Source organism: Aythya fuligula, chromosome 6 (genome assembly GCF_009819795.1).
Source record: "Aythya fuligula isolate bAytFul2 chromosome 6, bAytFul2.pri, whole genome shotgun sequence".
Taxonomy (NCBI): domain Eukaryota; kingdom Metazoa; phylum Chordata; class Aves; order Anseriformes; family Anatidae; genus Aythya; species Aythya fuligula.
The window spans coordinates 19,676,236-19,691,270 of record NC_045564.1 but is presented as its reverse complement, the minus strand read 5'-3'; the positions used below and the strand labels follow the sequence as shown (position 1 = coordinate 19,691,270).

Genomic DNA, 15,035 nt, shown 5'->3' with positions numbered 1-15,035 from the left:
AGGTGGAAGTCTTAAATACTTTTATGCGTTGCAGTCAACAGAAAAATTATATTCTCCTCCTCCTCTGCTGTCACAATTGCACTCCCACATAGGTAAGCTGTAAAGCCTGGAAAATGGTGGGGTGTCCGTCCCCTTGAGCAGGAGATCATGTTCTGCCTGCGGCGAGAGCACGCAGCTGCTCATGGGGAACAGAGGAAACAACATGCAGGTATAAGATGACAAACCTTTCAGTCTAAGGTTAAGAACAAATGAGCACAGCATTTTCAGGGCTCGGTTAATAAATGCTGACCAAGAGGAAATGTTCTGGCCTCAGCTGTACTACTTGTTTCCACAAAGAACAAGAACCTGCTCTAACTTGATGAAAGTAGAAGAACAAGTGCCATAAGGTATCTGTGCATGTATCAGCCAAAAACTAGTGAGGTGGGTAGATACTTGCCAAAAGTATTTGTTACCTTGACTTTAATTGATGCTAAAAACACTATTTTCCATTGCACTTTATAATGCCTATAGCTGTCGGAGACAAAATCATGTAAAGCTGCATCCAGGTACATTAAGCAAGCCAGATAAAATCTTGATCACAAATGGAAGGGGATTTATTATTACTCTCTTTAATCACAGTGTTAGAGAGAGGTTTGATGGAGCATTTGACAGATATTCCTATAAGGAAAGTAAGAGAAAGGAGTTTTTTTCCTTGATGCTGTAAATGACAGCAGATTCAACAGCTGTTTGTCATCCTTCACTGTCATTGATACCGCACTGATCAGACACTTTACTGAAGTGTGGTAAAGCTTAAGTCTCCATCTGAGCTCCTTTGTTATGTAAGGGAGGATTTCAGCACTGGGGCTGGTGCTTTGTGCCTGACATTATTGGTACTGAAGTTTTTAGTATTGTTTCCAGCTTCAGGAAGCCTTTTTGTTATCAGGTTCCTTGCATTTCACCTCCTCCGCAGGCATTACACTTCCATTTTACTTCTTGTTCTCACTATTTGGGTATTCAGTAGGTAGTGGAAACAGTAGCATGCTTCTTTTGTTCATCAAGAAAGGGTCTGTTGCAGAGCCAAGCCAGTGACCTTTTCTCCCAGTCTGTTGTGGGACTTCCCAGGAAGAGCTGGGCTCTGCCCAGCAGTGAGCTTGTCCGGTGCAAGAAGGTTCATGGGTTTGTCCTGTGAGTGCACACAGGGTTCAGCTGAGCCCTGAGCATGCCTGCATTAACTCCCTTCTGGTTAGTTTGCCCACGTCTAGGTGCTGCACTGCAGTTCAGGATTCTCCCCGTCCAGCCACAGCCTGCCCAGATTATCCCTCAGCTGTGGGGTTCACTAAGGGATGCACCCCACTGTTCCAGCTGGAACCACGTCTTCATGGAGAAGTGAGCTTCAGGCTAGGGCTGCATTGATTGTGGAGGTGGGATGGGGAGGTTGTGCTTACGCTACGTGCTCTTTCTTAACCTCTTCACTCCAGGGCAACTGCAACCAAAGTCCAGTGCTACTACAGCAGTTAGGGTCAACTCTGAGAAGCTGAGGCAAGTCAAACAGGGGAGACAGGGAAGGGAAGAGGGGTGGGAAGGTGGTGTAGATCCCCCACAGTGTTAGCCTTCACTGCCTGCTTCTTGCCCACCTAGGATCCATTAGGTTTCCAAACAGCAACTTGGAAGCATTTTGCTGGAGGTGGCAGTGTGGCTTGCTGAGCCTTCTGTGGCTCAGAAGCAGCAGATTTTCTGCACAGTGTTGGTCTCTGAGACTTAATAATAATGCATGGAGTGCATTGCTTCTCAATTTGTGGTATCCTTTCTGGCTTTGTGGTAAAGTCTTTCTGGATTCTTCCAGTGAGGCTTATTTTATTTAGTATTCAGCATTTTAATTGAATGTAGACCTCTGTATCTGCAGCTCCTATAGCAAGCATCTCTCATAAGAAGCCTCAATACATCATAATATTTGACAGAGAAAAATGTGCATTTTTTGCTAGCACCTGTAATTTAGATAGCAAAATAATTGGGTAGGAAGCATCTCTTAGTTCTAGCTGAATCTGATATGAAAGACAGTTACAGCTTTTCAAACCTGGCTAAAACTATGAATTATCCTACAATATTTGTATGGCTCTAATTTAGGCAGCTGTCAGACAAAAATTCTGTATATTAGAAACAATTTTAGAGAGTCTGTGTCTGTTTCCAAAGACCTTTTTTGTTGTGGGAAATGAAAGGAACTCACTCACCACAGTAAGTACCACAGAGAAGTTTGAACCGATGAATTGGTTGCTGTCCCGAACAGAGAGATGGAGAGATTTCAATGGACTTTTACTGTTCTTACAGCCTCATGAGAGGCACATCAGAAACTCCAGGAGGTCTGTTACTTGTAAATGTTACTTGTTGTAACAAGTATCCTTTTCCATTTGAGGAGCAATGGTGGTGTAGGTGTGCAAGTTTTATTTTGTTTTCTGAGTGAAGGATGCATTCAAAAAACTAGGAAGAGCCTTTAATAGTCATCTTACTTCAGTTAGCACACAAAGACTCTTTGGACATTGTGTAAGACAAATCATAATTAGAACTAAAGTACCAGTTGGGAATTGGGCTATAATTCTGACTGCCATTTGTACTGTATTTTAATACGGTACAAATGCTTCCTATTTATAAAGACTCTACTAGTCTGATTCTCAGTTCGGGACTTTAGGCTCCAGATCAACATCCTGCTTAGTGTTCATTTTATTTGTTTTGATGCTCCTCACATACTGTATTTTACATGCGTGTGTTGTTAGGCTTTGCCTGAGCTGGACTGCTCCACCTGATGGTGAAAGCAAGAAAATGCTTTCTTCCACACACACGGGATTCGTTTGGGACAATGATCTTAATGAAAGCATGTAGTGCTGTAAGGGTATGTGTGTCTTAATCCAGGGAACCTCCTAACAATGTTCTGCCACCTTTATACATGCATGTAGGGAAGCTAAGGTTATGTAAAGGAGTTGCACAAATATTTTGAATCCACAGCTTTCTTTCGTGTTTCTAATGAGATACCCAGTGGGTGGGTACTTGTGCTGTAGACGTGTGTTTCTCAGTCCAGATGCCTCCAGAACCTGAGATGCAGCTGTGCTTTGCAAGACATGCATAGCAAAAAGGAGTTGCTCTTGCTGATGCCTAAAAAGGGAAGTGTGGCTGCTTGGTTACTGCTGGTTTGGACGTTTTCGTATTGCCCATTGTAGATATATTTAACAGTTGAAGATGTTGGGTAGAAGGGTTTGCCCATATGTTGTTTTCTACATAGAGCCTATTCAGTTGCACAGAAAATGAAGATAAAACTAAAGAACTCTGAAGAAAAAATTGCTTACAGGAACAGATTTAAAAGGCTTCGTTATCTCTTGTGGCATTGAAAAGGAAATAATCATATAAGTCTTTTGGAAACATGAAAAAAAGAAAAAAAAAAAAACAGGACACGTAACTGAGCTGCATGTCTCCCAGTTTTTTATTTTGTCCAGAATGTTATGTACAGAGTGTTTATTTTTTCCTTTCTCTTTCAGACACCGTGGCTTTGGAATACCAGACAGTGCTGGAATGGGTACCCATATCAGGTAAAAGCTACAGTGCTGCCTAAAATCAGAAATGGCATCTCTGCAGTGCTCTGTTTGTACTATGGTGCAGCTCTATGTCAATATGTTACTGTGAAGAGGCTCCATGGTGTTTCAGAACATTGTTAGATGCTCCCTGTCTTGTTTGTGTTCAAGATGGGAAATATGAATATAACTATCACACCTATTTTGATATGAATCACATGATCTGAAAACAGATCTGGGAAATCTAACTGTGAAAGCAGGCATCTGCCACAGTGGAGGAACGGCCATTTTTTTTTACAAAGTTCTGAGGATGCTGAAAGTTTTAGCAAAGCCAGAGATTCAGCAGATTGAGAAAAGTCATTCAGAAAGTGAGTTACAACTCTTAGATGGTGGTAATTATACCTGCTATATTGAAAATCATGCTACAAGTTGACAGGGTCCAACAGAAATTATGTAATGAAAACCATTATTAAAATCATTGTCTCCGAGACAAAAAAAAAAATCTACTGAGTGCTGATCAGGTTTATGTACTGGTTTTTCAGTTTGATTCTTCTTTTTCTTAACTAAGTAAAACTTCTAATCTCTTGTTTGTTACAGTCCCTTTGTAATTTATTCAACACAACATTGCAGAAATACAGCTGGACTTACAATAGATACGGTCAATTTAATCATTTCGGTGACAACTTACCCATAAGTGCAGATAAGTGCAATAAGTCCTATTGAATTAAGTCTATAGGTAATTGAAACCTAGTATTTTGACTAAGTTAAACTTAGTTAAACTTAACTTAAACTAAACTAAAGTTAATTAAACTTAACTTAAACTAAACTAAACTTAACTAAGTTAACTTGGTTAACTTAACTAAGTTAAACACTGTTGATCTTTTCATGGAGGGAAAGCCTCATTCCCCCCCATTATCATTGTATATGGGTATAGAAGTTCTAAAGTTATTGTTAATAAAGCAGCTGACTATCTTAATTGTTTTACTAGAGATTTTCCCTGGTGAGTTTTCTTGCAATAATGAATTTAATAGTTGCAGCTCATTACTACCATTGCTAGCTCATGTTCTTGTCCCTTTTTATTACACCTAATTAAAAGCTTACTGACTGTATCACTAAATCAGAAAAGGGTTGTATTGGCCCAGGCAATAGCTTTAAAAGACTTATTTTGAGTGTATACATTTTCATGAAGTATAAGCATATGTCTATATTTAAATAACCCGTAGGCAACATTCAGTGGGCACCTAAAGACTGTTTTTCAATTAAAAAGAATCAGTCTACAAAAGGGAGTGGGAATAAAAGAGGCAACTGAAATGCCTCTTGCTGACTGAAATATCTCTTGCCCTGCTTGGATGCTTGGTTGGGCCAGTGTAGACTGTTCTAGAGATGGTTCTTGAGAGATGCCCTCGGAAGCATCTCCTGTGCCAGGGCCCCTCTCTGTCTCTGTGATGGAAGATATGATTAGCAGGAAATCATGAGGAAATTAGAGTAGCTCCTAGGACTGTCTCCTAGGCTGGGGGCTAAACACCCTATGCATGCCACCAACTACCTCCTTTGAAGTTACCCCAGGTTGGTTTTGGTTGTGAAAAAAACTCTGTCTTGTTATTTTTACTTCTTTTGCTTTTAAACATGTATTTAATAATGTTTATCAAGCAAGATGCCTGGGTAAATTTATATATTTTTTTCTTCACAAATGTTAACATGTTCCCAGAAAATGGTTACAATCTTTAAAGGAAGGCTTTAATATCAGAAAGAGTTAAACCTGTTTAAAAGTCACATTTTTAACATGTGCAGATGATATTATATACTAGTATCATATTTCTTTAATCTGCTCTATTATTGTTTCTTTTGCTGTGCTTTATACACGCATTAATGAGGTACAGCAAGATGTTTCAAGTAATCTTTCAAAACAGAGTATGAAAGGGCAGAATTTAGTTTGTTCTAGGTTCCTAATGGATATCATAAGTTTTTGGTATTACGATATTACAATACTGTAAAGATTTGTCAAGAGGGTAGATTGGGGAGCTTTTTTTTTTTTTCCAGAACCATCAAAGTTCAAAAGAGGCAACCATCATCATTTTTCATGCATAGGATGCTTATGTATAATTGAGTAATCCCTTGATGATTGCACATCTGTCCTATAGACCTCAGATACCTGTCATATCAGTTAAACCCTCTGTTAACCTTTTCTCATCTCCATCTTCCAGCCGCTGATGCCCGACCTTCATTATTACTACATTGTTGAATTGTCATTCTACTGGTCCTTAATGTTTTCTCAATTCATTGACATCAAAAGAAAGGTAAGAACATCAAGACTAAAAATATTGAAGGCTTTAAACACATACCTTTCTTGACCTGAGGAATATCTGTATTATCTGTGCAGTGGAACTTGCAGATAGTTGTCACTGAGAAACTGGTGTTGAGGTGCTTGTTTCATTCTATTCCTTGTTACTATGATGTACAGGGTTTTTTTTTCTGCGTACGGGAAGAAGAGCCTGGTGTAACCAAATATTCAAAGGGAAATGGCATCAGCTGAAAAGATTTCCTGCTCTTAAACAGTGACTTGAATGAAATTGATCACATACATGTATTATTTCTACTAAGAGTTTAAATGATGATATATCACTGACAGAGCAAGGCTACCTCATAAATTCATACCATCTTTTTTGTAAGATCTATGAAGGCTTTGAATTTATTCTATGCAGGCAGGGGAAAAAAGGGATACGTTTAATATTAAACACTGATGCTACATCTAACCTTTAGTTATCAACCAAACCTCTGCAGCAGTGCTACGTAATTGTTGAGGTTATCACTGCAGAAATGTGCTGTGTCTAATCAATCCCCCTACATTCATATTCAGCTCTCTGCTCTGAGCCATTGGCTGTACTTCTCTTTTTTGTTCTTCAGGGGGAGGAAAATTGAACAACATTGCAATTGCAACATTACATCTTTAAATAATATTTAATTGATTCCTGACTAGTTGTCTTCCTTGAAACGTAGTTGGAAGATACTTGAACAGCACCTAGGTATAGTCAAATACAATTCTGAAAAGGTCCATTGTGACAGTCAATAACACCTTTCTTTGATATATCTCCTGGGAAAATGCAATAGCTATTTCCCTTGTGACTTTGACAGTTTGTTCCCATTGGAGAGCTGAGCACAGAGTTTTAGACTGATCTTGTCCATATATAGGTGCAAACAATCTTTTGCACCTATATATGCATCTAATCTTTCTGTCTCTCTGTTATATATAAATGACTTAAATATATATATATATATATTTATACACACACATAAAAATGACTGCTGAGAAGGCTTCTCGGCAGCCTACAGTAGAAATAGAAGGGGAGATGGAGGTGGAGAAGTGGATTGCTAACAGCTAAATAACACTTCAGTCACAGATTTGCAGTGCTTGACCCCAGAGCACTAAGTCAAAGCAGCATCCCATACATCTGCGGTGTCTGAGCATGAAGCATCAAACAGAGCGGGAGCACGGTATTGTAGTGCAGTGATAGCAAGTCAAAAGCCTTTCATTATAAGCACCCTGCATGAGACAGTGGAGAGAGATGCCATATATGTAAATAAAGTATGAGATCACCAACCAGTTTGCACTGTGGAGGCAGTTCTTTTTGTATTTTAAACAAAATTGATAACTAGGAAGATCAGACTGGAGAAATGTGGCCATGTGCTGGTGTCAGACAGTAAAACTGCTGTGTCCAGGGGCAAATGCAAGCTGTCAAGGAAACCCGTGAGTTGAATAATGTTAATGCTGGCAGCTTACAGTAGTTGACAGACAGTAGTAGCACACGCTCCTGGGCATCAGGGCAATGGCAGCCGTCAGCCGGATCACAGCACAAAGCCAGAAAGTCCTCTCTGACAAGACAGCTCAGGATGTAGAGGGATATCAGACAGACAATGTATCAGGCTAGCGGGAACAGAGATGGTGCTAGGAAAACATGAGATGAGCCTCAACGCCCAGATCTCTCACATCAGGCATTCAGGAGCCCCAAATACATGGGTATATATACCAACAAGGAAAGGCTAAAAGTGTTACAAGTTCTCAACCTGTCAAATAAGGCAAGGGCAGGAAGTGTGATATTGGCCCAAGACTGAAACACTTGGCAGATTTTGAGACCTGAAATGTCTCAACAGATTGGCCCTGAAGGCCATGTTCCTAAGCTACTCTATGCGTTGCGAGACCCTCACTTCACTAGGCCAGCAAGTAAAGGTGCCAACGCAGTTAACGCTTCAAAGCCTGCAGGAAGTATGACCTTGACAGGGACATCAGCTCTTGCAGCACCATCATAGTTCTCTTTTAAAGAGCAGATTTAATTTTAGTTTAAAAAATGTGGAAACTTCGTAATGTACTCAGTATACAATGTGAGATACAGAGCTGGAAGAAGCAGCATATTTGCCAGCTAATATCAGACATGGCGATACTTCATGATAGTTTATGCAGAGCAGATTAACAGTTCTCAACCCTAGAAAACTGTTGATATTTTCTTGTTACTGTGAGAGAAATACTTTTATCTAAGTTGTGGTTATCATTTTAGATAGTTTTAAATTCAATAGGGACTGTCTTGTAGTCTGGGAGGATCAAAAGTGCCCTGGCAGCCTCATGCACTGCGGGAATTCAGCCAACTGGTTTTATGCAGCTGGCTTTCTCAAGGCAAGGTGCCGTAGGTCTTCTCTGAAAGTGCCAGTGCTTGGCACTGCCGTAACTCCAGCACTGGTCTTTTACTTTGTGTAGCTCAAGAGAAGTGCTACATACTGTTTTCAAAGTCTTTTATTCTTCCCTAACAACAAATTCATGCCTTTAAAATGACTTCCAATTGGTATGCTGATTTTCAAACACCCATTTATCTTTATTCAGATTTTATAAGTTCCACCAGATTGTCTCTGCCTGCCTGAAGAGATATGAGCAAAATTTTAAGACTTTTGTCCATACCTGCTACTGGCATCAAGTTAAAGCAGTGAACTGAGTAGATTAACTTTTACAGTTTCATAATGGAGTGTTATTTGCTTCATAAACATCTACTCTGTTGCTGTAATGATGTTCTATTGTTAAGAGTTTCCATCCATTTTCAAAAACTGTAATCTAGTATCTTTTTTTTATTATTATTATTATTTTATCTTCTCTCTCCTGCTTCCCATACTCCTTTCTGTAAAACACAGAGAAAGATAATTAGATTGGCAAACTGTGTTACTCTCACAAGCCCCTGATAAGTTTTAAAAGCAGTGAGGCTTATTTAACATGCTTTCTGAATACCTGAAGTATTGCTTGCTACAAATACATTTGAACAGTATATTTAAGGAAATTTACAAAACTTCCACCTCAGTCAGTGTTTTAACAGGTTTGTAGAAGATCTACAGGCACATGCCATCTTTAAGAAGTTACAGCTGGAGGCTATAATTGTGCTGTAAATAAATGCATCTTGTGCAAATGTGCATACAGTTCAAAATATATTTTAAAAGGAAAAAAAGAAACTGTTCCTGTACAACTACTCATCTACTGTGTATGGATGAAAGTGCTTGAGTGAGCTGGGAACACAAGTGCCTCTTGACATTATAGAGACTTGCAACATCAGTTTCTGTGTATTCATTACCTTTATGTGTAATTAAAATCTAACACATAGCATCTTCAAGTATAGTAATAATTACTGACATGAAGAAATGGCACAAATGGGAAAGGACAGACCAGAGTAACAGGAGTATTCTTATTTATATCACACTGCCACTTTCTTCTAACAATTTTCAGTAGGTCAGTCCGGCATCTCTGTTTCAGAACTGGCAGGGTCATACAGCTGTCTCTTTTAAGAAACATTATCGGGGAAGGAGTTCCCTGGACAGCATTTCTGTAAGTAGTCTCATGCAGAAGTGCAGAAGACTGCTGCCCAAGAGCATTAGGTCTGCTTAGGAATAATCCATATTGTCAGGAAAGCCTTGAAGAGTTCCCAAGAGGGACTAGAAATGTAGTGTTTGTATAACATGAATGTGGCATCTATAAAAACAGAGGAGAATTTCTGCTTGGCTTCCTTGCTCATTTGGACTGCCAACGTGCAAATGTAATTGCAATTAGCAGGAAAATAAAAGACAGTGCCATAGCACTTGCAGCTGAAGCAGGTAGAGTGCTAGGCTGCAGAATGGCCATATGGGAACGCTAGCACCTTACTTATACTCCTGGGGAAAAGGGTAGGTGCTTTGTTTTTCTGATTATGGCAAGGTCAAATGGTCCCTATGTGGGGATTTCTGGTTACTAAAATGACTAAGATATCACATACCCACTCTCCAGTAAGATCCTCAGAAAGAGGAAAACAGCCTATATTTTTCCTTTTATTCAGTCTGTTTTAAGAAAATTGATTTAAAGCAATGGCTTGAGATGCCTGCTGAACGTATATGACTGTGATTCAGACTGCTGGAGAACAAATAATCTGGCTGAGGAATGTTGGATGTATATCAAAGTAGGATACAATTTTATGCTTTTAGTCTGGTTGTGGGTTTGTTTTTTCATCTTTGTGTTGGAAATACTGGCAGTGCCTATTGATGAGTAGTCGTAGAAATAGAGGAGCTTGTAGCACTTGATAGCTACTCAGCTCCTGGGAGGAGGTCCTTTCCCTATGAGGGCAGTGAGTCAGCTCCAGCTGCAGGTTTTTTGCACAGCCTCCAGGTGTGCAGTGCAGTGCAGGTGAGTGCTGGTACTGGAAGTACAAGTGACATGGCATTCCCTGAACACAGAGGTGCCTGCTCCATTCCCAGGGAGAGGCAGTGTGCTGCTAGTTACTCTTCCCAGCACTGGAGAGAGAGAGCAGTGGGCAGCTGTAGCTACAGCTGTCCCTGTGTTAGTGGGAGCTCACCAGCACTTTCCCTGAAGAGCCTCAGACCTTTCTTCCCTTTGCAAGCCAGGTTCTGCCTCTCCAAAGGCTGCGCATCGCAGCTTCAGTTTCTCTGCTTTGAACCACTCAGCTGGAGACAGCTCAGCAGGACTGGCACATAACAGCTGCCACAAAGCCAAGCACTGCCTCCCAAAATGTTTGGTGAAGAAGAGCTTGCCTGGAGGAGCTGTTTCTCGTGGCTTCCTGGATCTGTTCCCTTAGACAGCCCTGCATGAGGGCCACTGCTGAGAGCTGCTCTGCTAGGTGGGCACCTGATGTTTGGAGGTACTCCCCAGTCAAATGATGTCTGTGACCTTTCCTTTAGGGTTTTGATACTACATACTCACGGCTGTTTTTTTTTGTTGTTGTTGTTTGTTTGTTTATTTTATTTTTTTCTTTTTTAAAATGATTTGGTGCCTTGCAGAGAAGAATCTCATCCCTATAGGTTCTGTTCTCCCAGTAATCAAGCTGGGAGCTTAAGCCAGGCAGACTCTGCTTTGCCTGCTCCTCAGCATGTGTCTGGGAATTTTATGGTCCAAGAGTTTTACTGTTCCCACCTTTTTTCAATAGTAACAGTTACTTTTTGACCAAATAACTCTGTGAGTTACTGGTTTTAAGACCAGTTAATCTGCATCATTTGGAAGGCAGTAGCTTAGATCTGAGCAGGAGGAGCTGCACCAGCTAATTTAAAGACTTTTCTGACACCAACACTGTGTGAAGACAAAGCAGCTTCATTAAAAACAAACAAGTGAAAAACTGGAACTGGGATTCTCAGCTGTGAAACTACTCAGTTGTGCTTGGCAGGTGACTGTCAAAAGCTCTTACCATAGTGGAAATATGTTTCTTGTATTTCTGTAGCTATTTGAACTCTTGTGAATGATGCATTATTTTGCAGGCTGCATGTTGATTGCTGTATAAAAAATATGGTGTAATTTATTTATAAGTACATGAGGCTTTTCAATGTAACTTCAGTCATAAATGGTTCATTTGGTTTAATTACTGTGAACTGAGAAGTGTAGGAATTTCCTAGCTTTCAATAATCTTTTTACCTTTTGTTAACATACAATGACCACTTTATTCAGTCTAAGTGAAATATATGTATTAAGTAGCAGGATCTTTCTGTAACATAACCATAATGCTGGGTTTAAAAATATCCATCCATTTTTGTATAAGAATATTGAATCTCACTATTTGGTTCACTGTTGTTTTTTGTTTTGATTTTTTTTTTCTGCTTCTTGCTGCTGCAGGATTTTGGCATCATGTTTACACATCACATTGTAACAGTCACCTTGATAACCTTCTCATACGTAACCAATTTGACACGAGTGGGAACCTTGACCTTATGTCTTCATGATGCGGCAGATGTTGTCCTAGAGGTGAGAAAATACGTGTGTCATCAGTGTCTCTACATGGTACTCTGGGGCTCACGTGTCAGTGGCTGGAATCTATTTGCTATGCAGAACAACTATTCCCTCAGCAAAGAGGCCAGTTCAAGAAGGTAGTGGTGATTAATATAGCACATTTCCTTGCTCAAATACATTACACTTGTAGCAGTGCATGTTTGTGCTTTCAGGCTGGTTTATCCCTTGGTAAGTTGCTTGTATAGAGCAGAGTCTGGTAATGCATTACATGCCGTGGAGGGTTACACATAGATTTTAAATATCACATGGTAATATCAAAGGTTAAAGATTGTGAAATCTGGAAAGTGGTGGCTGTGTTGGATAGAAGCTCCTGTTTCTTGACCAGTCTGAAGTGATGAGTTGAGGGAGAATCCTGTCTTTCAAAGAATCAAGGTGTCCTTGTTTGATTCTTCTGTGCTTTGCTGAGCAGAGGGCACTGGCCAACTTCTCGGCTGTTCTGTGTACAGGCAATGAGCTCAGTGCTGGTCCTGAGAATTTTCCAGGTTCCTGTGCCTCCTCATCTAGATGCCAGTATGAAGCAGCTGGCTTTGGAGAAGAGGGAATGATTGATACTCTTTTAAGTCAAGATGGTCTCTAACTTCTGTAGTGGAAATTTAGAGATTTTCTCATCCTGTACATGCATCCATTTTTAGACTGCTCTGAGTAATGCTAGGATTGCTCTGTGAACTCTCCAGCAGGATCAATTAATAACTGTTTTGTCTACAAGTATTTTTAAAGTAGTTTCAAGGATCCTGTTACGCAACAACGCAGCCTCACTGTATGATTCACCTATCTCAGAATCAAAATCCTGCCATTTTGATTTGATTATGCTGCAACTGTTTTTATTTTTTAATCCGTTCTTAATGTAGAAGTCAATGACTGCCTGAGGCAGAAGGTAGCAGAGAATATGTATTTCTGTGGTTAGAAATAATTACATCTTTACATTTTTTTTCTGTTTTAGTAGCAGATCTGTGTATATCCATTCTACTGCCTGTGAATTCCCCCAAAGTTTCTTCATTACTCTTTTCTTGCCACCAGAAGGACATCCTTGACATTGTTCATTTCAGATCAGACTGGTGCTTGTGGAATGAGTAAACTACCGTAGAGTAGCTGTAGTAGGCTAGCTAAAACCTTAGCCTGAGCACGCTGAGATATACATTTTTGATCAATTCCTCTTGTTCATTCACTGCCCAAAAGAAAGAGAAATTGCTATTCTCACATGATATGCAAACATTCAGCAAATACATTTCCCCATGAGACATAGTCTTTAGTGGTCTTCCTAGTCAATTTGTTCAGTCTGTTTTACCTGGAAATACTAAAGCCACTTATAAAGAACAAGAATCAAAACCCCAGGGAAGCATTTACTAAGAGAGCCATTATGACTCACTCAACAGACTTTCTTCTGCCGGAGCAGTGGGTCACAGCCCCAGTGCTGTAGGAGAGGAGATGGACTCGTATGCTTTGGGACATTAGTGATGGAAAGTCAATGCAGAGGAAGAAAAATATTTAGCTGCAAAAGAAGCTGGTAGAATTTCTTGCTATGACGGGTCAGTTGTGCACCTGATCTGTTCTATGTGTTACATATTTGTAGAAATGGAAAGCTATTTCCAGAGGCCACTAGACTTTTTCCACCTACCTATTTCATAATGGAATACACCCAATGAAAAGCTGATTGAGGATGCAATCATTTTGCTATTATTGCAAAAAGTGGTAAGTGTTGGTGGAAATACTGGAAATTAGCGTTTTTCCACAGATTTTAAGGCATCTGCAGGTAAAGAGGAGTCATAGGATTCGATGAAAGAAGAGCAATGGGTATTGTCTTCCTGGACTTCAGTAAAACCTTGGTTGCTGTCCCCATAAGATTCTCATAGAGAAGCTGCTAAAGCTGGATGAGCAGACAGTGAGGTGGATCAAAAATTGGCAAAATAGCCATGCTCCAGAGGGTAGTGGTCAGTGGTACAAAGTCTAGTTGGAGACCAGTAGTGAGCAGGGTACCCCAGGGGTTAATAAAGAGTCCTGTCCTTTTTAACATCTTAATTGATGATCTGGACAATGGGGTAGAGTGCACCCTCAGTAAATTCATAGATGAAATGGGGGAGAATGTTGTCTCATTCAGGGACAACTCAGCCAGAGGGCTGAGCAGCCATCCAGATGGACATTGACAGGCTGGAGATGTGGGCTGATGAGTCTCATGGAATTCAACATGGAATCTTGCCAATGTTTAAAAATATCTGAAGGGAGAATGTAAAGGGGTCAGAGCCAGACTCTTTCCAGTGGTGCCCAGTGCCAGGACCAGAAGTAATGGGCACAAACCAGAACACAGGAGGTTCCCTCTGAACATCAGGAAGCACTTTGCAGGTGATGGAGCACTGGCAGAGGTTGCTTGGAGAGGTTGTGGAGTCTCCACCCTTGGAGATCTTCATAAGTCACCTGAAAGTGGTCCTGGGCAACCTGCACTAGGTGCCCATGTTTGGACAGATAACCCCCAGGGGTCCATTCCAAACTCAGCCAATCTGTGATTCTGTGATTTTCAGGAATCCATGGCTGTTCTCTTAGGTCTCAGTGAAAGTTATCTTAAGCCACTGAAGGATAGACCAAGCACAGGGTCACTTGCTTGCCTAGGAAACCAGTACATTAGCTTAAGTTGAACCCTAGGTCACTGAGAGGGTCTTAAGGATCTTTGCACTGCAGTACAGCTTGTGGGTTGGAAACACTGTGAATTAACCCACTACAGTAGGTAAAACCCCACCAATTTGGAGACCTTGAGATCCAGATTCATTTACCTTCCTACTTCAAACGAACACTGACATTTTTTATGCCAGTGTATGGATGTGAAGTAGATGGTTGCTTCTGGTGTATGAGCCTCACATAGCTGACTGTTGAACCAGATTCCTTTCTGTCAGGTTCCAGCTATCTCCTAACACACTTTTCAAAAAGAGCAGGGAATGGACACTTTAGACCAAGGCAAACAGCTGCACTGTAAAATAAATGGGTTTAAATAGACCAGCAAGGGTGTCTGTAAGAGCTAGATTGCTCAGCTGTCATCACAGTTTTTAAGCTTTGAAAATGGTGTTATATTGTGCTAGGTGGCCAAATTCCATGCAGCAACACACTCGTTTTCCCTTTTTTTTTTTTTTTTTTTTTTTGTAGTAACAGTAGTTCTGTATCAATTTTATTTGTAGATTTGTTATTTGAGAACTGATGACCCAGCAGCTGTACTGTTTTTGAGA

The 15,035-nt window shown here is 40.4% G+C and overlaps 1 protein-coding gene across 1 annotated transcript in view; it reads left to right on the top strand.

Annotated features, from left to right (window-relative positions):
* Nucleotides 1-15,035, top strand: part of CERS6 (ceramide synthase 6) — a 116,765-nt gene that overhangs the window by 78,539 nt on the left and 23,191 nt on the right. Inside the window, exons 5-7 of the mRNA XM_032189884.1 lie at nucleotides 3,504-3,554; nucleotides 5,741-5,833; nucleotides 11,653-11,781. Of these exons, the coding sequence (XP_032045775.1) occupies nucleotides 3,504-3,554; nucleotides 5,741-5,833; nucleotides 11,653-11,781 (273 nt within the window). The remainder of the gene's footprint in view (nucleotides 1-3,503; nucleotides 3,555-5,740; nucleotides 5,834-11,652; nucleotides 11,782-15,035) is intronic.